The sequence below is a fragment of the Musca autumnalis genome, unplaced genomic scaffold (genome assembly GCF_047663935.1).
Source record: "Musca autumnalis isolate F117 unplaced genomic scaffold, ASM4766393v1 scaffold_2, whole genome shotgun sequence".
Lineage (NCBI taxonomy): Eukaryota > Metazoa > Arthropoda > Insecta > Diptera > Muscidae > Musca > Musca autumnalis.
In genome coordinates, this window is record NW_027411755.1 from 175,686,358 (window position 1) to 175,710,440 (window position 24,083).

Genomic DNA, 24,083 nt, shown 5'->3' on the forward strand with positions numbered 1-24,083 from the left:
CGAATCTGCACCTGGAATGTTCGTTTCACTCTTTATAGAGAAGGTGCAGTCTTCGCATTGGCACACGTACTTGAAAAGTACAAGACCGATATTACTGCCGTACAGGAAATACGATGGATTGGGAAAGGCGTCACAACAACACCTAAAGGTGACGCACTGTATTATAGCTGCCATGACGTAAAGCATGAGTTTGGTTGCGGATTCGTAGTTAGTCGGAGACTAAAACATCTGGTATCCAGCTTCATCCCAGTGAATGAAAGACTTGCTTCAATTCGAATAAAAGCTAAATTCTTCAACATAAGCTTTATTTGCGCTCATGCTCCCACTGAAGAAAAGGACGAACAGAGCGCTTAGAAGAAACATATGACCGTTGCCCTGCCCATGACATTAAAATCATTCTAGGCGATTTTAATGCCAAAATTGGAAAGGAGAATATTTTTGGCCCAACAGTCGGGAAATTCAGTCTCCACAGTGAAACATCTGACAATGGTATGAGGCTGATAGACTTTGCAGCTGCAAAAAACATGGTAGTTAGCAGTACCAGATTTAATCATCTCGATATTCATAAGGGCACCTGGCTGTCTCCAGATCAGAAAACACAACACGAAAGTTAGACATCGGTAAGCTGCAATCACAACAGATAGCCACAGCATATTCCACTCAACTAGCCCAATTGCTTAATCAAAGCACTCCTCATCCCGATAAAATATCAGCGCAATGGCAAAGCATTGCCCACTCCATGCAAACAGCCGCAAAATCCATACTTGGATACCAGAGGCCTCCACCAAGGAATCCATAGTATGATCAGGAGTGTCGTGCTGCCACCGAAGAGAAAAATGCGGCATATAGGGCTACTTTACAATCCGTAGCAACGCGTAGCGCACGAGAGAAATACAGGGAGAAAAGGAGAGAGGAGAAACGTCTTTTCCGCAGGAAAAAGAGAGAGATGGAAAAGCGGGAGTGTGAAAAAATCGAGATGTACAGGAGCCAGAATGAAGTCCGAAAATTCTACCAAAGAGTCAAGCATCAAACTGATGGCTTTGGTACAGGCACATCCTCCTGTAGAGACCAGCAAGGTAATTTGGTAACTGATACAGATAGTGTACTCAGGTTATGGAAAGAACATTTTTCAAAACTGTTGGTATCCAATAGTAGCGAAGACGATGATACCACAGATCCAATCCCAGAAGATGGCATAGAATGTATACCGCCCGGCCAAGATGAGGTAAAAACAGCAATCAACCGGCTGAAGAATAATAAGGTAGCAGGAGCCGATGGCTTACCAGCCGAGCTGTTTAAAACCGGGGGCGACGCGCTGATAAGGTGTATGCGTCAGCTAGTTAGCACCATCTGGCAGGAAAAACGCGTACCCGACGATTGGAACCTGAGCATCCTTTGTCCCGTCCACAAGAAAGGAGATAAGACTGTATGCTCCAACTATAGGGGCATAAGTCTTCTCCCTATTGCCTATAAGATAGTGTCAGGGATATTGTGCGAACGACTAAAGCCAATGGTCAACGAAATAATTGGACCATACCAATGTGGCTTTAGACCTGGCAAGTCCACCATTGACCAGATATTTACCCTGCGGCAAATCCTAGAGAAGACCCAAGAGATGCAGATCGACACATTTCACCTTTTTGTCGATTATAAAGCAGCATTCGACAGTCCCCTCCGATCAAAGGTCAAAGGTATTCCATGCAATGTCTGAATTTGGTATCCCCGCAAAGCTCATCCGGGTTTGTAAGATGACTTTAACTGATACTAGGTCCTCAGTTAAAATCGGAAAGAACCTCTCCGAAGAATTTTGTACCAAAAGAGGTTTCAGACAAGGAGACAGCCTTTCGTGTGACCTATTCAACTTTTTGCTGGAAAAGGTAATACGAGATGCAAATGTCAAAAGAAATAGCACAATTTACACCAATAGCCACATGTTACTTGCCTATGCTGATTACATAGACATCATGGGTCGATCAGTAGAGGAAGTAACTGATACCTTTAGGAAGGTCGAAGCAGAATCTGCGAAAGTGGTTCTGGCGGTAAACGGCGAAAAGACCAAATTGATGATGTCGACGCGCAAAGCGTCCATAGAGCTCGGACCAACTTTGGAAGTTGGTACCTACAATTTTGAGGTAGTTAAAGACTTCGTCTACCTCGGCACTGCCATAAACACAACAAACAACATCAGTTGTGAAATAAGAAGAAGAATTGTATTGGCCAACAGATGCTACTATGGTTTAAGTAAGCATTTTAAAAACAAAGCCACATCTCGTCAAACAAAAATAACACTATACAAAACGCTGATACTACCCGTGCTAATGTATGGCTCCGAAGCATGGGTACTTGCGCAAGCAGATATGGTAGTGCTTGGTGTGTTTGAGAGGAAAATTCTTCGAAAGATCTACGGGCCGATTTGCGTTGACGGTGAATATCGACGTCGTATGAACCACGAGCTATATAAGCTATACAAAGACATGCATATAGTTAAACATATCGAGATGCAACGATTGCGTTGGCTAGGCCATATCAAGAGAATTAGCGATGATGAACCCGCTAAAAAGGCGTATGAATACATGCCACATGGCGGTGCACGCAGAATCGGCAGGCCTAAGCTTCGATGGAGCATACAAGTGGATGAAGAAATGAAAAGGCGCGGTTCTTCCAAAAAGTCAAGCGAAAAACAGAGAGGAATGGAGATCTTTTCTTAGTTCGGTCTATGGAACAAATGTTCTGTAATGGGCCAACTAAGTAAGTAAGTAAGTAAGTACTTACAATTACCGCAAGCGTCATGCTTCAATGGCGCCCAACGCGGGGCCATTAACTTACTTACTTAGTTGGCCCATTACAGAACATTTGTTCCATAAACCGAACTAATGGGGTTTCTACACGGTATGTTTTTTACATATTCATACATAGCAACTGACACTTTTTTTCGCCCATATGTAATTCCTTCTGCACGGCAAAATTTTATTTTTCATTCGTTTTCTGTTGTTTTCTTTATTTATATCGCGTACAAACAAAACAGCTGTTTACCTTTGGTTGTACAGACGAGAATAGAGCCCGTTCTATTCGAAAAATATACATATGTATGCACATAACACTTTGATGCATTGAAATTTCTGTATGGTTCACACCATGTGTAAAAAATTCAGATTTGTAAAAAGTGACAGTTGGTATGCACAATTATGTAAAAAACATACCGTGTAGAACACCTTTAAGAAAAGATCTCCATTCCTCTCTGTTTTTCGCTTGACTTTTTGGAATACCGCGCCTTTCCATTTCTTCATCCACTTGTGTGCTCCATCGAAGCTTAGGCCTGCCGATTCTGCGTGCACCGCCATGTGGCATGTATTCATACGCCTTTTTAGCGGGTTCATCATCGCTCATTCTCATGATATGGCCTAGCCAACGCAATCGTTGCATCTCGATACGTTTAACTATATGCATGTCTTTGTATAGCTTATATAGCTCGTGGTTCATACGACGTCGATATTCACCGTCAACGCAAATCGGCCCGTAGATCTTTCGAAGAATTTTCCTCTCAAACACACCAAGCACTGCCTTATCTGCTTGCGCAAGTACCCATGCTTCGGAGCCATACATTAGCACGGGTAGTATCAGCGTTTTGTATAGTGTTATTTTTGTTTGACGAGATGTGGCTTTGTTTTTAAATTGCTTACTTAATCCATAGTAGCATCTGTTGGCCAATACAATTCTTCTTCTTATTTCACAACTGATGTTGTTTGTTGTGTTTATGGCAGTGCCGAGGTAGACGAAGTCTTTAACTACCTCAAAATTGTAGGTACCAACTTCTACGGTTGGTCCGAGCTCTATGGACGCTTTGCGCGTCGACACCATCAATTTGGTCTTTTCGCCGTTTACCGCCAGACCCACATTCGCAGGTTCTGCTTCGACCTTCCTAAAGGTATCAGTTACTTCCTTTACTGATCGTCCCATGATGTCTATGTCATCAGCATAGCCAAGTAACATGTGGCTATTGGTGTAAATTGTGCCATTTCTTTTGACATTTGCATCTCGTATTACCTTTTCCAGCAAAATGTTGAATAGGTCACACGAAAGGCTGTCTCCTTGTCTGAAACCTCTTTTGGTACAAAATTCTTCGGAGAGGTTCTTTCCAATTTTAACTGAGGACCTAGTATCAGTTAGAGTCATCTTACAAAGCCGGATGAGCTTTGCGGGAATACCAAATTCAGACATTGCATGGAATACCTTTGATCGGAGGGGACTGTCGAATGCTGCTTTATAATCGACAAAAAGGTGAAATGTGTCGATCTGCATCTCTTGGGTCTTCTCTAGGATTTGCCGCAGGGTAAATATCTGGTCAATGGTGGACTTGCCAGGTCTAAAGCCACATTGGTATGGTCCAATTATCTCGTTGACCATAGGCTTTATTCGTTCGCACAGTATCCCTGACACTATCTTATAGGCAATAGGGAGTAGACTTATGCCCCTATAGTTGGAGCATACAGTCTTATCTCCTTTTTTGTGGACGGGACATAGGATGCTCAGGTTCCAATCGTCGGGTACGCGTTCTTCCTGCCAGATGGTGCTAACTAGCTGATGCATACACCTTATCAGCGCGTCGCCTACGGTTTTAAACAGCTCGGCTGGTAAGCCATCGGCTCCTGCTGCTTTATTATTCTTCAGCCGGTTGATTGCTGTTTTTACCTCATCTTGGCCGGGTGGTATACATTCTATACCATCTTCTGGGATTGGATCTGCGGTATCATCGTCTTCGCCACTATTGGATACCAGCAGATTGGAGAAATGTTCCTTCCATATCCTGAGCACGCTATCTGTATCTGTTACCAGATTACCTTGCTGGTCTCTACAGGAGGATGTGCCTGTACCAAAGCCATCTGTTTGATGTTTCACTCTTTGGTAGAATTTTCGGACTTCATTCTGGCTCCTGTACATCTCGATTTTTTCACACTCCCGCTTTTCCATTTCTCTCTTTTTCTTGCGGAAAAGACGTTTCTCTTCTCTCCTTTTCTCCCGATATCTCTCTCGTGCGCTACGCGTTGCTACTGATTGTAAAGTAGCTCTATATGCCGCATTTTTATCTTCGGTAGCAGCACGACACTCCTGGTCATACCATGAATTCCTTTGTGGAGGTCTCTGGAATCCAAGTATGGATTTTGCGGCTGTTTGCATGGAGTGGGCAATATTTTGCCATTGTGTTGTTATGTTATCGGGACAAGGAGTGCTCGCGTTAAGCAATTGGGCTAGTTGAGTGGAATATGCTGTGGCTATCTGTTGTGTTTGCAGCCTATCGATGTCCAACTTCCGCGTTGTGTCTGTTCGTGCTTTATTTGCAACGTTTAGACGGGTACGTACCTTTGCTGCAACAAGATAGTGGTCCGAATCAATGTTTGCGCCTCGGAACGATCGTACATCCAACACGCTGGATGAATGTCTTCCATCTATCACAACATGATCAATTTGATTACTTGTTCTTTGATCTGGGGACAGCCAGGTGCCCTTATGAATATCGAGATGATTAAATCTGGTACTGCTAACTACCATGTTTTTTGCAGCTGCAAAGTCTATCAGCCTCATACCATTGTCAGATGTTTCACTGTGGAGACTGAATTTCCCGACTGTTGGGCCAAAGATATTCTCCTTTCCAATTTTGGCATTAAAATCGCCTAGAATGATTTTAATGTCATGGGCAGGGCAACGGTCATATGTTTCTTCTAAGCGCTCGTAAAATATATCTTTGGTCTGTTCGTCCTTTTCTTCAGTGGGAGCATGAGCGCAAATAAAGCTGATGTTGAAGAATTTAGCTTTTATTCGAATTGCAGCAAGTCTTTCATTCACTGGGGTGAAGCTGGATACCAGATGTTTTAGTCTCCGACTAACTACGAATCCGCAACCAAACTCATGCTTTACGTCATGGCAGCTATAATACAGTGCGTCACCTTTAGGTGTTGTTGTGACGCCTTTCCCAATCCATCGTATTTCCTGTATGGCAGTAATATCGGCCTTGTACTTTTCAAGTACGTCTGCCAATGCGAAGACTGCACCTTCTCTATAAAGAGTGCGAACATTCCAGGTGCAGATTCGCAGATCATGGTCCTTAAAACGTTTGCGGGGTTCGTCAACTTTAGAGGGGTTTGTTTTTCTTTTCTTTCGTTTTTTCATAGTAGGCAGTTTTTTTCTAGGGGAGGGTTACTAACCCGACGCCCAAACCCAAGTTTTTAACGTTCTTATGGGTGAACGCGCGGCACATGTTAGCTCACTACCTTTAACGGGTGTTAAAGGCAGTTCCCCAGGTGACACCACGGGGAGGTCAGTGTCCACTTGAGATGAAAGAGGGACCAAGATAAATCCTGGGCTTTGCCATGTTAAAACCGGTCAGGACCGTTCCTTGGTATCTTCCATCCCCTACGTCACCCCGGGGCCATTAACACGAAGATTTATTCCTGTAGCGCAAATTGAACACTACGTATTAACTTCAATGCTTCTTGTTTCAAATTGTAATTTATATGGGTTAAGGCGTTGGACCAGAAACCCACCCGTAGAAAACCACAAATCTATGGTAAAACGAAGAAAAAACGAGTGGATACACCAATGTTTATCACTCCAGCAAACAGTTTAAGGAATATGCACGTGGAATGTCCGAGATCTTTATAAAAAAAAATGTTCAGTTTACGCTTCTGCGGATGAATGGAGATTTGAAGATAGCCGGGGTTAAAATTTATTGTCTACAGATCCATCCCATTGGATGAAAGACTAGCGACTTGCCGCGAACGAACAGAAGGTAGAGCAGACCAAAGACATATTTTACGAGCGCCCCAGAAATACTACATTATCTATGTCCAGACCATGACATTAATGACAAAATTAGTAAAGATAATATTCTTGGGCAAAATGTCGAAACATTTTGCCTTCATAGTGAAACATTTGACAAAAATGAAGATGTGGGATAGGCGATACCAGATAAAGTTAAAATAAACGACGAAATCCAAACGGAAAAAAACAGATGGACTATATTGATCCACTCGGATTTGTCGAAGATTTGACCATATTGATCCACTCGGATCCTGATGGGCACTTTAGTTGGTCCCCGGAGTGATCTTTCACACTTGAATCATGTTCAAATAAGGACTATATCGGTCCACTCCTTCGGATACATCCCAAAAAAATTTTTATTTTTTTTTTGGCAAGGGACATCAATACTAACATTTTGAATTTTTTACAGCAAGTAGTCCTCGCCGTTTATATTGTGACAGCATAATTTTTGTTGGAGGTTAGTCCATTCTGACTGAGATAATTACCTTAAAGCTGTAAAAACCCTACAGCCACCAACTATGACAACTGATAAATTTTTTACTTGTTTTAAAGTTCCATTTCATTGTCCTTTTTATTTTTGGCAGTCACTGTATTATAACTGTAATCAAATTTTCTGCAATTACGTTTTAGATAAACATTTTTATTTGTATTAAAATTGTAGTTAATCAGACTTTTATATTGTACTCATAACTTTAACAAGCTTGACGATGCATAAAGGTACATGAACGCCTATTGTTTATGGGATATTGTGTAAAGAAAATCTGTACGTAGTAATAGCATTTACTAATTTGCTAGATTTTTAATCTTTTCGGGTTAAACAAATAAACGCCCGACGGAACAAAAAGATTGTTTTAAATTTGAAACACATAAAGATACACACTAATATTAAACAATTTAAGATGCATCAGTCGGTTTCGCCGACAGCGATATACAATTGGCTGTTACCAAAAGTGATAAAATACTAAAATTATAGAAAAACAATGCAGAACTAACCCAATTTCCCATTTTTGAATTTTATTTTCCTTGTGCATACATACATATGTATATCTGCTTCTACTGGGCATGTTCCAAGGGAAGAACCTGATAAAGAAAGTATACCGGCTAATCGTTGTGTTCGGAGGATTTCATGTTATCTATTGGACATATGTAGCGTTGAAGTAATCAATGTAGATTTATGAAAATGCCTTGATTCCGATAGTGTGACTGTTATTATTTTGATTCAGTTGGCCTTAATTCATCTGGTATTTTATGTCAGGGTGGGGAACAATTTTAGCATCTCCATAAAACAAATTTTGAACTGTAAAAAGCTTATGCACTGGGTTAGTGGTGTAGAGTATCACAAAGTCGACCACGTCCTGACTCTAGTCTTTACTTACTTGTTCTGTTTGTAACCATTAGTGGCTCCATATTATGTTCGTATTGTAGTGTAAAATAAAAAAGTCGGCTAAAAGCACTTGCTTGTTGATCGTTTTTTTAATACATAATCTAAAAAAGGTATCTATGTCAACACTACATGCTTGGAATTTATCTTTATAGCTGTCATTTATTTAGGTGGATGCGAAAAATACGTCTACTTGAGCAAACTTTGTTAATCTTATTCGGTATGGGTTAAATTAATAAATACTGCAAAGTAAACACCTTATAAGGCATAACTATTGTGATGCAATTTGCTGACAAACTGATTTTTTCGTCATATAAGAAGTTATTAAATATTATTGTCACCATTATGTATGTACTCGTATATCAAACCACAAGTCCATAATTAATGCTATATGTTCGCGTGCTAACTATTATTGCAATATTATTCTTAATAAACTATTCAGTTCTCTTTGAATTCGTTAACACTCTCTTTAAGTATTTTGTTCTGTTTGCATTCAACAATCTCCTGATATCTTATTTGTTTGCCTTTCTTTGCAGTTCTGTTCACGAGAATTTATTACATCAACAAAACTTTTATTGCATCAACGTTGTACTCACAACGACGCCGCCGATCGTAAACGTTTTCAATGTGAAATTTGTTCAGCTTTTTTTGCAACTTCATCGAATTTTAAGGCGCACAAACTGACACACGCCACAGAACGTAATTATTCATGTGACATGTGTAGCAGGGCATTTAAATCGAAACGAGATTTAAAACGACATCAAAATGTTCATCAAGCTACCACTACCACCGATACGAGGAGTCACCTGGAACGAAGAAATGGTGAGATTTTTTGTCATCTATGTGAGACAACATTTACCAAACATGCATCGTTGAGTGCTCACCTGACAATGGTGCATCGCGGTGTACGTAAACATAAATGCAGTGAATGTGATAAGATTTTTGGCAAAAAATCAAATCTAATCAACCACATGAGGTTCGATGTATTGATAAAAAAAGAAATTAGACAAAGTAATTGTTATTTGTTGTTGTTATTTCGCTTTTGCAGAACCCACAGTGGCGAGAAACCTTTTGAATGTCCCACATGCTATTGGAAATTCACACAATCATCGTCGCTGAGACGACACATGAAAAAACATAGCAAATGGTAAATCAATCAACACCTGTAATTCAAATAGAAAGGTCAATGATCGACAGAAACACACACATACATACTCAGATGTCATTTAAATTAAAGATTGGTATATAAAATGAAAGATAAAAATCATGGTTTAATAAGAAAGGTTAGCCAAAGCTTTATGTAAATTAAATTTTTTTTCATTCGAGTATGCCTAAAACTTCAAAACAATATAAACAAACTGTGTATGTGTGTGTGGTGTTTGAATACTATGCCAAACAATTTTAAAAACAATCGAATTCAATGATTTTTAAAATTGTTTTTAGACCATTTGTATGGAAGAAATTGGTGAGATTTGCATTGAAACAATCAGTTTATCATATTCACAACTCGATTATGTGGAGAAAACTTAACTCTTCTTTCATTTTTCGCGTTTTTTATAAAATGCTCAAAAAATGGATTGTAAACAAACGCACTTGTTGCTTTTACTTTGAAGTTTTAGGAATTCAAGAAAAACAAGGGTTCTTTAGATTTTTTTCATTTAAATCTACCTCTTTACTTATACCATGATAAAAATGTATTAAAAAATCACGATTTCCTTGAAAAATATTTTCAAAAAAAAAAAATCGACAATTTGCTTGAAAAATATTATTAAGGAAACAAAATTTCCCCACAAAATATTCAAAAAAATCCAAAATTTCCTTGAAATATATTCTTAAAAACCTACAATTTCTCTACAAAATATTCAAAAAATTCCACAATTAGCTAAAAAATTTTCTTGGAAAATTCACAATTTCTTAAAAAATCCACGATTTCTTAAAAACATATTTTTAAAAAAATCCACGACTTCTTAAAAACATATTTTTAAAAAAAATCCACGATTTCTTAAAAACATATTAAAAAAAAAAAAATCCACGATTTCCTAAAAAAATTTAAAAAAAACACGATTTCTTAAAAAAAATTTTTAAAGAATCCACGATTTCTTAAAAACATATTTTTTAAAATTTCGCGATTTCTTAAAAACATTTTTAAAAATATCCGCGATTTCTTAAAAAAATATTTTTAGAAAAATCCACTATTTCTTAAAAACATATTTTAAAAAAATCCACGATTTCCTAAAAGATTTAAAAAAAATCCAGGATTTCTTAAAAACGTATTTTAAAACAAATCCATGATTTTCTAAAAAATTTTAAAAAAAATCCACGATTTCTTAAAAAAAATTTTAAAGAATCCACGATTTCTTAAAAACATATTTTTTAAAAATTCACGATTTCTTAAAAACATTTTTAAAAATATCCACGATTTCTTAAAAACATATTTTTAGAAAAATCCACTATTTCTTAAAAACATATTTAAAAAAATCCACGATTTCCTAAAAAATTTAAAAAAAATCCACGATTTCTTAAAAACGTATTTTAAAACAAATCCATGATTTCCTAAAAAATTTTAAAAAATCCACGATTTCTTAAAAATATTTTTTAAAGAATTCACGATTTCTTAAAAACATATTTTTTAAAAATTCACGATTTCTTAAAAACATTTTTAAAAATATCCACGATTTCTTAAAAACATATTTTTAGAAAAATCCACTATTTCTTAAAAACATTTTAAAAAAAATCCACGATTTCCTAAAAAATTTAAAAAAAAAATTCACGATTTCTTAAAAACATATTTAAAAAAAATCCACGATTTCCTAAAAAAAATTTTTTTAAAGAATGCACGATTTCTTAAAAACATATTTTTTAAAAATTCACGATTGCTTAAAAACATTTTTAAAAATATCCACGATTTCTTAAAAAAAATCCACTATTTCTTAAAAACATATTTTAAAAAAAATCCACGATTTCCTAAAAAATTTAAAAAAAATCCACGATTTCCTAAAAAATTTAAAAAAATCCACGATTTCCTAAAAAATTTAAAAAAATCCACGATTTCTTAAAAACATATTTAAAAAAAAAAATCCACGATTTCCTAAAAAATTTTAAAAAAATCCACGATTTCTTAAAAAAAAATTTAAAGAATCCACGATTTCTTAAAAACATATTTTTTTAAAAATTCACGATTTCTTAAAAACATTTTTAAAAATATCCACGATTTCTTAAAAAACTATTTTTAAAAAAATCCACTATTTCTTAAAAACATATTTTTTAAAAAATCCACGATTTTTAAAAAACGTATTTTTTAAAAAAATCCACGATTTTTTAAAAACAGTTTTTTTTAAAAATCCACGATTTTTTAAAAAATATGTTTTTAAGAGATCGTGTATATTTTTTAAAAAATCCAAGATTTCTTACGTAAAAACATTTTTAAAAAATCCGCGATTTCGTAAAAACTTTTTTAAAAATCTACGATTTCTTTAAAAATCCACGATTTCTTAAAAACTTATTTTTAAAAAATTCACGATTTCTTAAAAACATTTTTAAAAATATCCACGATTTCTTAAAAACATATTTTTAGAAAAATCCACGATTTCTTAAAAACAAATTTTTAAAAACAATCCAATATTTTATTTCTTAAAAACATTTTTTAAAAAAATCCACAATTTCTTTTTTAAAATAAAAATCCACGATTTCTTAAAAAAAAATTCTTAGAAAAATCCACGATTTCTTAAAAAATATATTCTTAGAAAAATCCACGATTTGATTGCAAAATATTCATAAAAAATCCATGAGTGAAAAAAAAATGAAAAATGTTCTTAAAAAATCCACAATATTTTTTAAAAAACCCAAGGTTGGCTCGAAAAATATTCTAAAAAATCCATGATTTGCTTGAACAATATTCTTAAAAAATCTACTATTTGCTTGCAAAATATTATTAAATAATCCAAAATTTGCTGGAAAAATGTTCTTAAAAAATTCCACGATTAGCTTGAAAAATATTCTCAAAAAACCCACGATTTGCTTGAAAAATATTCTTAAAAAATCCACGATTTGCTTGAAAAATATTCTTAAAAAATCCGCGATATCTTTGAAAAATATGTATAAAAATCCTTGAAAAATAATTTTTAACAATCCATGACCTGATAGTCCTTGAAAAATAGTCTTTAAAAATCCATGAAAAAATACTCCAGAGAGTCCTTGAGAAAATACTCCTTAAAAATCCACGGCCTGATAGTCCTTGCAAAAAATATTCTTTAAAAGTTCCACGACCTCTGATAGTCCTTAAAAACACGTATTTTTCATTTTTTCGCTCTTTTTTATTTACAGTGGACCAGTTACATAAACTCAACGGAAAACCGCCATTATTACGTTTTCTTTTGATATTCTTCATATAAACGTAATAGCTGGGGACTTGTACGTGGCCTCACCACACTTAAGGCATACTCAAATTGTGTCATAGTTACAACGGTGGCGTCAAAACTTTCTTCTAATGTCTTCAACGCGGCTTCATGGCAGACAGCTTGTATTTCGGCACCCGAATAACCTTCTGTACGTTGAACCAATTCGTCAATACTAACATCATCCGCCAAGGGCATTTTCTGTAATTTGATGGTGAAGATTTGTCGCCTTGCTTCGTCGCCGGGTAATCCAACATATATAATACGATCAATACGACCGGGACGCAATAATGCTTTGTCAATCATATCCGGGCGATTTGTGGCCGCAACAATGGTAACATTTTGCAATGATTCAACACCATCCATTTCGGTTAGCAGTTGTGTTAAGACACGTTCCTTTACCGAACTACCGGAACCACCTGAAGAGCCCTCAGCTCGCTCTCCACCAATGGCATCAATTTCATCGAAAAACACAATAGATGGTGCCACTTGTCGGGCTTTGCGAAAAACTTCTCTAACAGCCCGTTCAGACTCACCAACCCACATGGAAAATAACTCGGGGCCTTTGATGGAAAGGAAATTAAGTTGACTCTCGGTGGCCAAAGCTTTGGCTATCATTGTTTTGGAACAGCCAGGAGGACCATACATGAGAATACCGCGTGGTGGTTTGATGCCCAACCGTTGAAATTGTTCAGCATGTTTGAGAGGCCATTCTATGGCCTGTTGCAATTTCAGTTTCAGTTCATCTTGGCCACCTATATCCGACCATCTAACATTGGGGCATTCTATTAATACCTCACGCATGGCAGAGGGTTTTACAGTCATCAAAGCGTCCTTCACATCATTCATTTGCAGTCCATCGCCAGTTGATGCTTTCTTAATGTTTTTCAATGAGGCATTGTAGATAAGGTTGGCCAGGTCAGCTCCCACAAAACCGTGAGTAATTTGTGCAATTTCATTTACTTCTTCCTCTTGTAGTTTATGTTTTTCAACTTTCCTTAATAGACATTGTAAAATTTCCTTTCTACCCTCTGGCGTTGGTGCTGCCACTTCTACTTCACAATCTAAACGTCCACATCTTCTAATGCTGGGATTTAACATTTCAATATTTGATGTTGTTGCGAGGACAAAACACCGTTGTGCCTCTTTCTTATGGGCCAAGGTATCCAATAGACTAAAGAATGCTATTGCCACCCGTTTTACAACGTCATTTGTTTCTTGTTTGGGGCAGAGATTATGAACATCTTCAATTATTACCAGCGATGGCTGCGGGTAATGTTGAAATACTTTATCAAATTGTATACTTAAATTCTTTTCAGTTTCTCCCAAGAATTTACTAAACAATTCACTGGTATTTAAACGCATTATCAGTGGTTTAAATACCGCAGATTTGCTTTGATTTTGTTTTTGTAGTAATTTTGTAGCCATTGCTTCACATATCATTGTTTTACCACATCCAGAGGAACCATATATTAATAAACCACGTGATATTTTAACACCTGGAAATAAGAGAAGAGAATGTAATTGAGTATTTACTACCTTCACAGTGATAGAATATGAAAGAAAAATGAAATAAAAAGAAAAAAAATGGAATCCAAACTATTCTAACGATAAAAATGAAAAAAAAACGAATGACAGACTCCACTAACGATAATTCTTAAAAAAATATTCTTTAAATATAAAAATCCACGACGTGATAGTTCTTGAAAAAATATTGTTAAAAAAATCCTCGACCTTCTTTAAAAATCCACGATCTGATAGTCCATGAAAAAAAAATATTCTTTAAAAAATCCACGACTTGATAGTTCTTGAAAAAGTCATTCAAAAAATATTCTTAAAAAATTCTCGACCTGATAGTCCTTCAACAAATATTCTTTAAAAAATCCACGACCTGATAGTCCATGAAAAAATATTCTTTAAAAAAATCCACGACCTGATACTCCTTGAAAAAATATTCTTTAAAAAATCCTCGATCTGATAGTCCTTGAAAAAATATTCTTAAAATAGTCCTTCAAAAAAATTCTTTAAAAAATCTACGACCTGATAGTCCATAAAAAAAATATTCTTTAAAAACCAGCTGATAGTCCCTGAAAAATTATTCTTTAAAAAATCCACGACCTGATAGTCCTTGAAACAAGTAAAAAAGTGTCAGTCGGCTTTGCCGACAGATATATACCCTCAGCCAAAGTGAAGCGAAACTTTTACCTCCGGACAGATAGAATGTATTTCAGGTCTCTTCAGAATTTGGCCCTTTTTGGACATTTGAACTTGCCGACAATAATGTGGAATAGGTATTAACTGCGCTAAGACACAAATGTTAAACTTTTGTAGGGCAGTACTCTTAGGGAAGACCTATATTGGCCATTTTAGAAGTTTAACTAAATTTTGATAAAATATTAGGAGATCCAAAGTGATATATTTTAAATATTGGGGAGAAGTACCGAAAGTTGTGGACCGGTATTGCCCATGTGACTAATAGGCCGTTTACATATAACCGGGTTAACCCAGTGGGTCTGGATTTCAAATGCCATTTCCATTGTGTATACTTCAAATAAATCCTCATAAAGAAGGTTAACCCTGCAAAAAACTATAATATAAACGCCGTATAAGTTTGGATATAATATAACGAAGACCAAATGTTGGACCAAATCGGTTGAACAGTTCGAGAGTTATCGTGTTCTTCGACCGCCACATATCGTCGGTGTCATGCTTAAGTGTTCCATACGCCATTTTTGACATTTTGAGATAAAGGTACCTTACAAGGTTTTGAAGCATGCACTTTCAGATTTTTTAGTCGGTTTTTCTCTATCTCTTTTAGTTTCTGAGATATTCAGATGCTAGTATGTTCCATATCCGCTTTATGACCCGAAAAATCTTGTCGTTTTGTTCCATATCCATAAAGCCGGGCGTATGGAACAAAACAACTTTGAACTTTTTAGTTCCATATCCATGTCGTTTGGCGTATGAAACAAAAAGGGACAAAAACGAATTGTTCCGCACCAAAAATTATGGCGTTTGGAACAAAAAATTTTCCATTTTTGCCAAGTTACTAATAATGTGGCGTATGGAACAAATTGTTTTAAGGGACTTGGTTTAAAAACTGAAGAATAAAAGTTTCTAAATTCAAATATGTTTGAATATTGTATTGTTATATGAAAACGAAAATTTATCAATCGTGTAAACAAAAAATCCCTAGTTTAAAGACAAATGGTCTGTTCCAGAACTGCAAGAATCTACTAATTTTTACTATTTTTTCCGATAACATAAAGGAAAAAATGTTATCGTAGTAAAAAATAGTAGCTTCTTGCAGGTTCTGGAACAGAGCAAAAATTTTGATTTAATTCCACAAAAATATACGCAAAAATGTCCATTCGACTTGAAGCTAGTGTGGACACCGACTACAAAAATGGTATTATAAGAAAAACGCGTTTAAATGTTTTATGTTACCTTAGAAATGCAAAATATCAATCCGTTTTGTCCGATCGAAATTTTTACCACAAAAAAATAGTGATAAGTGGAGGCAATCCCTTAAATAAATGTTAAGGAGACCTATATAATGGTCCTTATTGTTTTTATATGGGAAAAATAAATGTTTCATTTAAAGTCCTGATTTTTAAACTCCACAGTAGCACTTCATATAAGGGATGTGGAACACGATTGATAAAAAGTGGTTTCGTTGAAATGTGACAAAACGTGTTTCATGTGACACAAACTGCCAAAAACATGAAAAAAAATTCCATGGAACAATTCAACAACTTTTTGCAATTATGAAAATTGGCCATAACTTTTAGTCTATCACAGATATCTAACCAAAATAAACTACTGATATATTCTATGAGTTTAGTTAAGTAGAACTGAGCTCTTAAAGTATTGGATTATTGCACCATTTTTATCCTGTATGGCCTTAAATATTAACTTGAGTTTTTCTCGAATCAGGCAAATGGCGTATGGACCACTTAAGCATGACACCGACGATATGGTGACATAGGGGGTTTTTACACCTTTCGGGCTGTTTTCGCAAGAAATATGGACTTACCCCTGAAAAAACTTTTACCGTCGTAATGGTGGTAGCGTATGCAAATAGCTTCAACAAAAATCCAAGTGATTCGATAGCAGGTCTTAAAGTGAACTTATCCGAAATTTTGTGTGAGAGGTACCAGAAGGAGTAGACAAATTTAGTCCATATTCGAACCTGATCTATATCTGGTAGATATATTAGGATGTGCAAAGTATGGATTACATCGGTCACTCCCTTCAAGAGTTATCGTGCGCAAAATTTTTCCGAACATTTCTGACGTTCTGTGGGGGAGGTACCTGAAGGAGTGGGCCGATATAGCCCATCTTCGAATTTAAACTATGTTTTGGTAAAATATTACGAAGGCCAAATTTTGAACCGAATCGACAGATCCGTTCGAGAGTTATCTTGCGCTCCTACCACTACACAAGGTGTCGTAGGGGCTTTTTGCAACTTTCCGGCCATTTTCTCGGGATATATGGACTTGCCCCTGATGAAACTTGTACCTTCGTATAGGGAACAGTGAATACAAGATGTTACAACAAAAACCAAGGCGATTCGAGAGCAGGTCCTAAACTGAACTTTTCCGAAATTTTGTGTGGGAGGTACTCGAAGGAGTTTAGCGATTGAGTCCATATTGGAACCTCATCTAAGTCTGGTAGAAATTTCATAATGTGCAAAGGATGAACCAAATCGGTTACTCCCTTCAAGACTTATCGTACGCACAATTTTTCCGAACATTTTCGAACTTTTGCAGGGGAGGTACCGGAAGGATTGGACCGATATAATCCATCTTTGAACTTGTACTAAGTTTGGAAAAAATATTACGAAAGCCAAATTTTGGACCGAATCGGCAGATCCGTTCGAAAGTTATTGTGCGCTCCAACCACTACACACGGTGTCATAGGATTTTTTGTAACTTTCAGGCTATTTTCTTAGGAAGTATGGACTTGCCCCTAATAAAACTTACAGCGTCGTATAGAGGACAGCGAATACAACTTGCGTAAACAAAAATCAAAGCGATTCGAGACCAGGTCCTAAACTGAACTTTTCCGAAGTTTTGTGTGGAAGGTATCCGAAGGAGTGGACCGATTGAGTCCATATTGGAACCTCATCTAAGTTTGGTAGAAATTACACGATGTGCAAAGTATGGACCAAATCGGTTATTCCCTACAAGAGTTATCGCGCGCACAAGTTTTGCGACAATTTTTGAACATTTGTGGGGGAGGTACCTGAAGGAGTGGACCCATATGGCCCATCTTCGAACTTAAATCGAATCTGGACAAAATATTTCGATACCCAAAATTTGAACCGAATCGATTGATCCGTTCGACAGTTATCGTGCGCACCAGCCAGCCAGACAGACAGACAGACAGACGGACAGACAGACAGACGGACGGACATTGCTAGATCGACTCAAAATTGTCTGAAACGGATATCGTACAAACATACTTGGGGTCTAAAACCATTATTTCGATGAGGCACATTTTTCGTCGTATCAAAGTGTAAATACCCTCTTTAGCCTAAAGGCTGAGGGTATAAAAAATATTCTTTAAAAAATCAACGACCTGATAGTCCTTGAAAAAAAATATTCTTAAAAAAATCCATGATCTGACAGTCCATGAAAAAATGTTTTTTAGAAAATTCACGACCTGATAGTCCATGAAAAAATATTCTTTAAAAAAATCCACGACCCGATAGTCCTTGAAAAATATTCTTAAAAAATCCTCGATCTGATAGTCCTTGAAAAAATATTCTTTAAAAAATCCAAGACCTGATAGTCCTTGAAAAAATATTCTTTAAAAAATCCTCGATCTGATAGTCCTTGAAAAAATATTCTTTAAAAAATCCACGACCTGATAGTCCATAAAAAAATATTCTTTAAAAAAATCCACGACCTGATAGTCCTTGAAAAAATATTCTTTAAAAAATCCACGACCTCTGATAGTCATTCAAAAAATATTCTTTAAAAAATCCACGACCTGATAGTCATTCAAAAAATATTCTTAAAAAAATCCACGACCTGATAATCATTCAAAAAATATTCTTTAAAAAATCCACGACCTGATGTCCATGAAAAAATATTCTTTAAAAAATCCACGACCTGATAGTCCTTGAAAAAATATTCTTTAAAAAATCCTCGATCTGATAGGCCTTGAAAAAATATTCTTTAAAAAATCCACGACCTGATAGTCCATGAAAAAATATTCTTTAAAAAAATCCACGACCTGATAGTCCTTGAAAAAATATTCTTTAAAAAAATCCACGACCTGATAGTCCTTGAAAAAATATTCTTTAAAAAATCCACGACCTGATAGTCATTCAAAAAATATTCTTAAAAACATCCACGACCTGATAGTCCTTGAAAATATATTCTTTAAAAAATCCACGAACTGATAGTCCTTGAAAAATATTCTTTAAAAAATCCACGACCTCATAGTCCATAAAAAAATATTTTTTTTAAAAAATCCACGATCTGATAGTCTTTGAAAAAATATTCACAACATGATAATCCTTGAAAAATATTCTGTAAAAAATCCACGACATGATAGTCTTTGAAAAAAATATTATTTAAAAATCCACGACATGATAGTCGTAAAAAAATATTGTTTAAAAAATCTAAGACCTTACAGTCCTTCAAAAGATATTTTTTAAAAAATCTGTGATCTTATAGTCCTTGAAAAAATATTCTTGAAATATCCACGACATGATATCCTTGAAAAAAAAAAATCTTAAAAATTCCGCGACCTGATAGATGGTCTGTAAAATAATATTCCTTAAAAATCCACGACCTGATATAGTAATATTCTTTAAAAATCCACGACATGATAGATGTTCTGTGAAAAAATAATCTTGAAAAATTCACGACCTGATAGTAATTGAAAAATATTTTTAAAAAATCCACGACCTAATTTAAAAAAAAAAATCTTTGAAAATTTTTCTATAAAAAACCCAATCCTCATAGTCCTTACAAAAATATGTTTTTAAAAAAAATCACGATGACCAGACGATGTAACTTCATTTCTAGCAACATTTTTCACTACGAACAAGAAATTGTTATAAGTTTCACCATGAACACAACAAATAGCAACCTACCTTTTGGAATATCTCGTAAACCCAATGCAAAATCAATTGCCTCGTCTATTATATCCAATTGTTGATGGAGGCCACCAATATCTTCTCTGCTAATTGTGTAGTCTGTATCCTCTGGAGAATTGCTGGCTAACATTCTTCCATTTGAAATCTTAACTTCAGTTGAATTTGTTATTTTAAAGATGTCACCAAATGGACTAGAGGAGTTTAAACTTAATTTGTTGAATGATGCTTCAAGTTCGCCGGCATTTGTATGCTTTACATTTGTTCCACTCACAATTTTCAAATTTAAAGGCTTGTTGAAAAAATTATAGTGGATAACGGTGTTAATTGCAAAGCAAAGATTTTTTAGTTCATGTTTTAATAATCTCTCCAGATCTTTGAGCTGTTGGTCATTTAAATTATCATCTGTATTTTCTTGGGTTCCTTCACTTGTTTTTGTTTGAATTTCTAATAAAATGGTTTTTGCTGTTGTGGGTTGTCCTTTGGGCAGGGCTTGTATTTGCCAAATGTGACCTTTGTAGTTAGACCAATTACATTTGTAATCTGAAATAAGAAAAATACAATTTTTAGTACATTAGAAGTATATATTGTACTTTACTACTACATACCTTCTTCATTAACAAATACAGTTGTTAAAAACTTATCTGGTATTGGCCAAACACTACGCACCAGCAGTACATCCTCCTTAGCTGACTTGATGACTAATTGTTGTCCAATATGAAACCCGGATAAACGTATTGCTCCTTCCGAAATAAATATTAAATTATTTAAATACTTTTCGGGCATATCCTTTAGTGCTTCAATTTCAAATTTTCTCACTTCCATACTGCTGGTATAGAATATACCGCCTTTACCAATGTATTCCAATGGTTCACCTTTTTTTGTCTCATACTGACCGCTCTCTATTGGACAAACATTTTCATGTTTTTCCCGATCATTTGCCGTTATGTGAGTATCACATGTTTCACAATTATACCAAATAGCGGCAGCTTTATTTGAACTCTTTTTATTTGATGATTTTGGTGGCATTATGGTGGAGTTATGAAGTGGTCATTAAAATGATTCTACTTGCGGCATGTGTTTGTTTACAAAAATAAAGCAGCATGTGAGTGATAATTCACAATACCGCGAACATATGGGTTGTTAGAAGAAGAAACAGGGTGATTCAAAAATTAGTTTAAAAATTATAACGGACGAGTTGAAAATATACAAATATTTGAATTTTAAATTTTACGTAGGGAACACTACTAACCTATTTGTGGTCAGCAGACATATACAAACACAACATTCCAAAGGGTGCTTCTTTAGACCCTTTTCAAGGTAAAGGGTGCTTCTTAAGACCCTTCTCAAAGGAAAGGGTGCTTCTTAAGACCCTTTTCCAACGAAAGGGTGCTTCTTAAGATCCTTTTCCAACGAAAGGGTGCTTCTTAAGATCCTTTTACAAGGAAAAGGTGCTTCTTAAGACCCTTTCGCAAGGAAAGGGTGCTTCTTAAGATCCTTTTCCAAGGAAAAGGTGCTTCTTAAGACCCTTTTCCAAAGAAAGTGTGCTTCTTAAGACCCTTTTAAAAGAAAATTGTGCTTCTGAAGACCCTTTTCAAAGAAAATTGTGCTTCTTAAGACCCTTTTCAAAGAAAATTGTGCTTCTTAAGACCCTTTTCAAGGAAAGTGTTCTTCTTAAGACCCTTTTCCAAGGAAGGGGTGCTTCTTAAGATCCTTTTACAAGGAAAAGGTGCTTCTTAGGACCATTTTCCAAGGAAAGGGTGCTTCTTAAGACCCTTTTCCGAGGAAAGGGTGCTTCTTAAGATCCTTTTCCAAGGAAAAGGTGCTTCTTAAGATCCTTTTCCAAGGAAAAGGTGCTTCTTAAGATCCTTTTCCAAGGAAAAGGTGCTTCTTAAGATCCTTTTCCAAGGAAAAGGTGCTTCTTAAGATCCTTTTCCAAGGAAAAGGTGCTTCTTAAGATCCTTTTCCAAGGAAAAGGTGCTTCTTAAGATCCTTTTCCAAGGAAAAGGTGCTTCTTAAGATCCTTTTCCAAGGAAAAGGTGCTTCTTAAGTAAAGGGTACTTCTTAAGATCCTTTCCCAAGAAAAGGGTTCTTCTTAAGACCCTTTCCCAAGGAAAGGGTGCTTATTAAGACCCTTTTCCAAGGAAAGTGTGCTTCTTAAGGCCCTTTCCCAAGGAAAGGGTGCTTCTTAAGACCCTTTTCCAAGGAAAGCGTGCTTCTTAAGACCCTTTCCCAAGGAAAGGGTGTTTCTTAAGACCCTTTGCCAAGGAAAGGGTGCATCTTAAGACCCTTTCCCAAGGAAAGGGTGTTTCTTAGGACCCATTCCCAAATAAAGGGTGCTTCTTAAGACCCTTTTCAAGATAAAGGGTGCTTCTTAAGACCCTTTTCAAGATAAAGGGTGCTTCTTAAGACCCTTTCCCAAGGAAAGGGTGCTTCTTAAGACCCTTTCCCAAGGAAAGGGTGCTTCTTAAGACCCTTTCCCAAGGAAAGGGTGCTTCTTAAGACCCTTTCCCAAGGAAAGGGTGCTTCTTAAGACCCTTTCCCAAGGAAAGGGTGCTTCTTAAGACCCTTTCCCAAGGAAAGGGTGCTTCTTAAGACCCTTTCCCAAGGAAAGGGTGCTTCTTAAGACCCTTTCCCAAGGAAAGGGTGCTTCTTAAGACCCTTTCCCAAGGAAAGGGTGCTTCTTAAGACCCTTTCCCAAGGAAAGGGTGCTTCTTAAGACCCTTTCCCAAGGAAAGGGTGCTTCTTAAGACCCTTTCCCAAGGAAAGGGTGCTTCTTAAGACCCTTTCCCAAGGAAAGGGTGCTTCTTAAGACCCTTTCCCAAGGAAAGGGTGCTTCTTAAGACCCTTTCCCAAGGAAAGGGTGCTTCTTAAGACCCTTTTAAAGATAAAGGGTGCTTCTTAAGACCATTTCCAAGATAAAGGGTGCTTCTTAAGACCCTTTCCCAAGGAAAGAGTGCTTCTTAAGACCCTTTCCCAATGAAAGGGTGCTTCTTAAGACCCTTTCCCAATGAAAGGGTGCTTCTTAAGACCCTTTCCCAATGAAAGGGTGCTTCTTAAGACCCTTTCGCAAGGAAAGGGTGCTTCTTAAGACCCTTTCGCAAGGAAAGGGTGCTTCTTAAGACCCTTTCCCAAGGAAAGGGTGCTTCTTAAGACCCTTTCGCAAGGAAAGGGTGCTTCTTTAGACCCTTTCGCAAGGAAAGGGTGCTTCTTAAGACCCTTTCGCAAGGAAAGGGTGCTTCTTAAGACCCTTTCCCAATGAAAGGGTGCTTCTTAAGACCCTTTCCCAAGGAAAGGGTGCTTCTTAAGACCCTTTCGCAAGGAAAGGGTGCTTCTTAAGACCCTTTCCCAAGGAAAGGGTGCTTCTTAAGACCCTTTCCCAAGGAAAGGGTGCTTCTTAAGACCCTTTCCCAAGGAAAGGGTGCTTCTTAAGACCCTTTCCCAAGAAAAGGTTGATTCTTAAGACCCTTTCCCAAGGAAAGGGTGATTCTTAAAACCCTTTCCCAAGGAAAGGGTGATTCTTAAAACCCTTTCCCAAGGAAAGGGTGCTTCTTAATACCCTTTCCCAAGGAAAGGGTGCTTCTTAAGACCCGAGGAAAGGGTGCTTCTTAAGACCCAAGGAAAGGGTGCTTCTTAAGACCCAAGGAAAGGGTGCTTCTTAAGACCCGAGGAAAGGGTGCTTCTTAAGACCCAAGGAAAGGGTGCTTCTTAAGACCCAAGGAGAGGGTGCTTCTTAAGACCCTTTCGCATGGAAAGGGTGCTTCTTAAGACCCTTTCCCAATGAAAGGGTGCTTCTTAAGACCCTTTCCCAAGGAAAGGGTGCTTCTTAAGACCCTTTCCCAAGGAAAGGGTGCTTCTTAAGACCCTTTCGCAAGGAAAGGGTGTTTCGTAAGACCCTTTCCAAGATAAAGGGTGCTTCTTAAGACCCTTTTCAAGATAAAGGGTGCTTCTTAAGACCCTTTCCCAAGGAAAGGGTGCTTCTTAAGACCCTTTCCCAAGGAAAGGGTGCTTCTTAAGACCCTTTCCCAATGAAAGGGCGCTTCTTAAGACCCTTTCCCAATGAAAGGGTGCTTCTTAAGACCCTTTCCCAAGGAAAGGGTGCTTCTTAAGACCCTTTCGCAAGGAAAGGGTGCTTCTTAAAACCCTTTCCCAAGAAAAGGTTGATTCTTTAGACCCTTTCCCAAGGAAAGGGTGCTTCTTAAGACCCGATGAAAGGGTGCTTCTTAAGACCCAAGGAAAGGGTGCTTCTTAAGACCGTTTTCTAAGGAGAGGGTGTTTTTTAAGACCCTTTCAAGATAAAGGGTACTTCTAAAGACCCTTTCAAGATAAAGGGTTCTTCTAAAGACCCTTTTCAAAGGGAAGGGTTCTTCTTAAGACCATT

General features: G+C 36.6%; 2 protein-coding genes across 6 annotated transcripts in view; one reads left to right on the plus strand and one right to left on the minus strand.

Annotated features, from left to right (window-relative positions):
- Nucleotides 1-14,110, plus strand: part of LOC141394876 (uncharacterized) — a 36,798-nt gene extending 22,688 nt beyond the window's left edge. Inside the window, exons 4-7 of one of the 5 annotated variants that reach the window (XR_012410510.1) lie at nt 8,734-9,173; nt 9,246-9,344; nt 12,521-13,527; nt 13,597-14,110. Coding sequence is in view for 2 of the 5 variants with exons in the window: in XM_073969978.1 (XP_073826079.1) it covers nt 8,734-9,344; nt 12,521-12,536 (627 nt within the window). In the remaining 3 variants the exon portion in view is untranslated. Of the gene's footprint in view, nt 1-8,733; nt 9,345-12,520 lie in introns of all 5 variants that reach the window. The other 4 variants (XR_012410509.1, XR_012410511.1, XM_073969979.1 and 1 more) reach the window with 4 other exon arrangements.
- Nucleotides 12,489-20,815, minus strand: LOC141394875 (ATPase family gene 2 protein homolog A). Its single transcript, XM_073969977.1, has 3 exons — nt 20,311-20,815; nt 19,703-20,245; nt 12,489-14,090 (listed from the first exon to the last, which is right to left on the minus strand). The coding sequence occupies exons 1-3, from the start codon at nt 20,729-20,731 to the stop codon at nt 12,559-12,561; spliced, it is 2,496 nt and encodes an 831-aa protein (XP_073826078.1). The 5' UTR covers nt 20,732-20,815; the 3' UTR covers nt 12,489-12,558.
- Nucleotides 20,816-24,083: the final 3,268 nt, after the last annotated feature.

Bases quoted from the DNA above. Each gene is read 5' to 3' on its own strand.
- LOC141394875 (XM_073969977.1), bottom strand. From the start codon at position 20,731: ATGCCACCAAAATCATCAAATAAAAAGAGTTCAAATAAAGCTGCCGCT. The intron at 20,246-20,310 runs GTATGTAGTAGT...TTCTTATTTCAG, and splicing joins TGTATTTGTTAATGAAGAAG to ATTACAAATGTAATTGGTCT. The intron at 14,091-19,702 runs GTAGGTTGCTAT...TCTTATTTCCAG, and splicing joins TTTACGAGATATTCCAAAAG to GTGTTAAAATATCACGTGGT.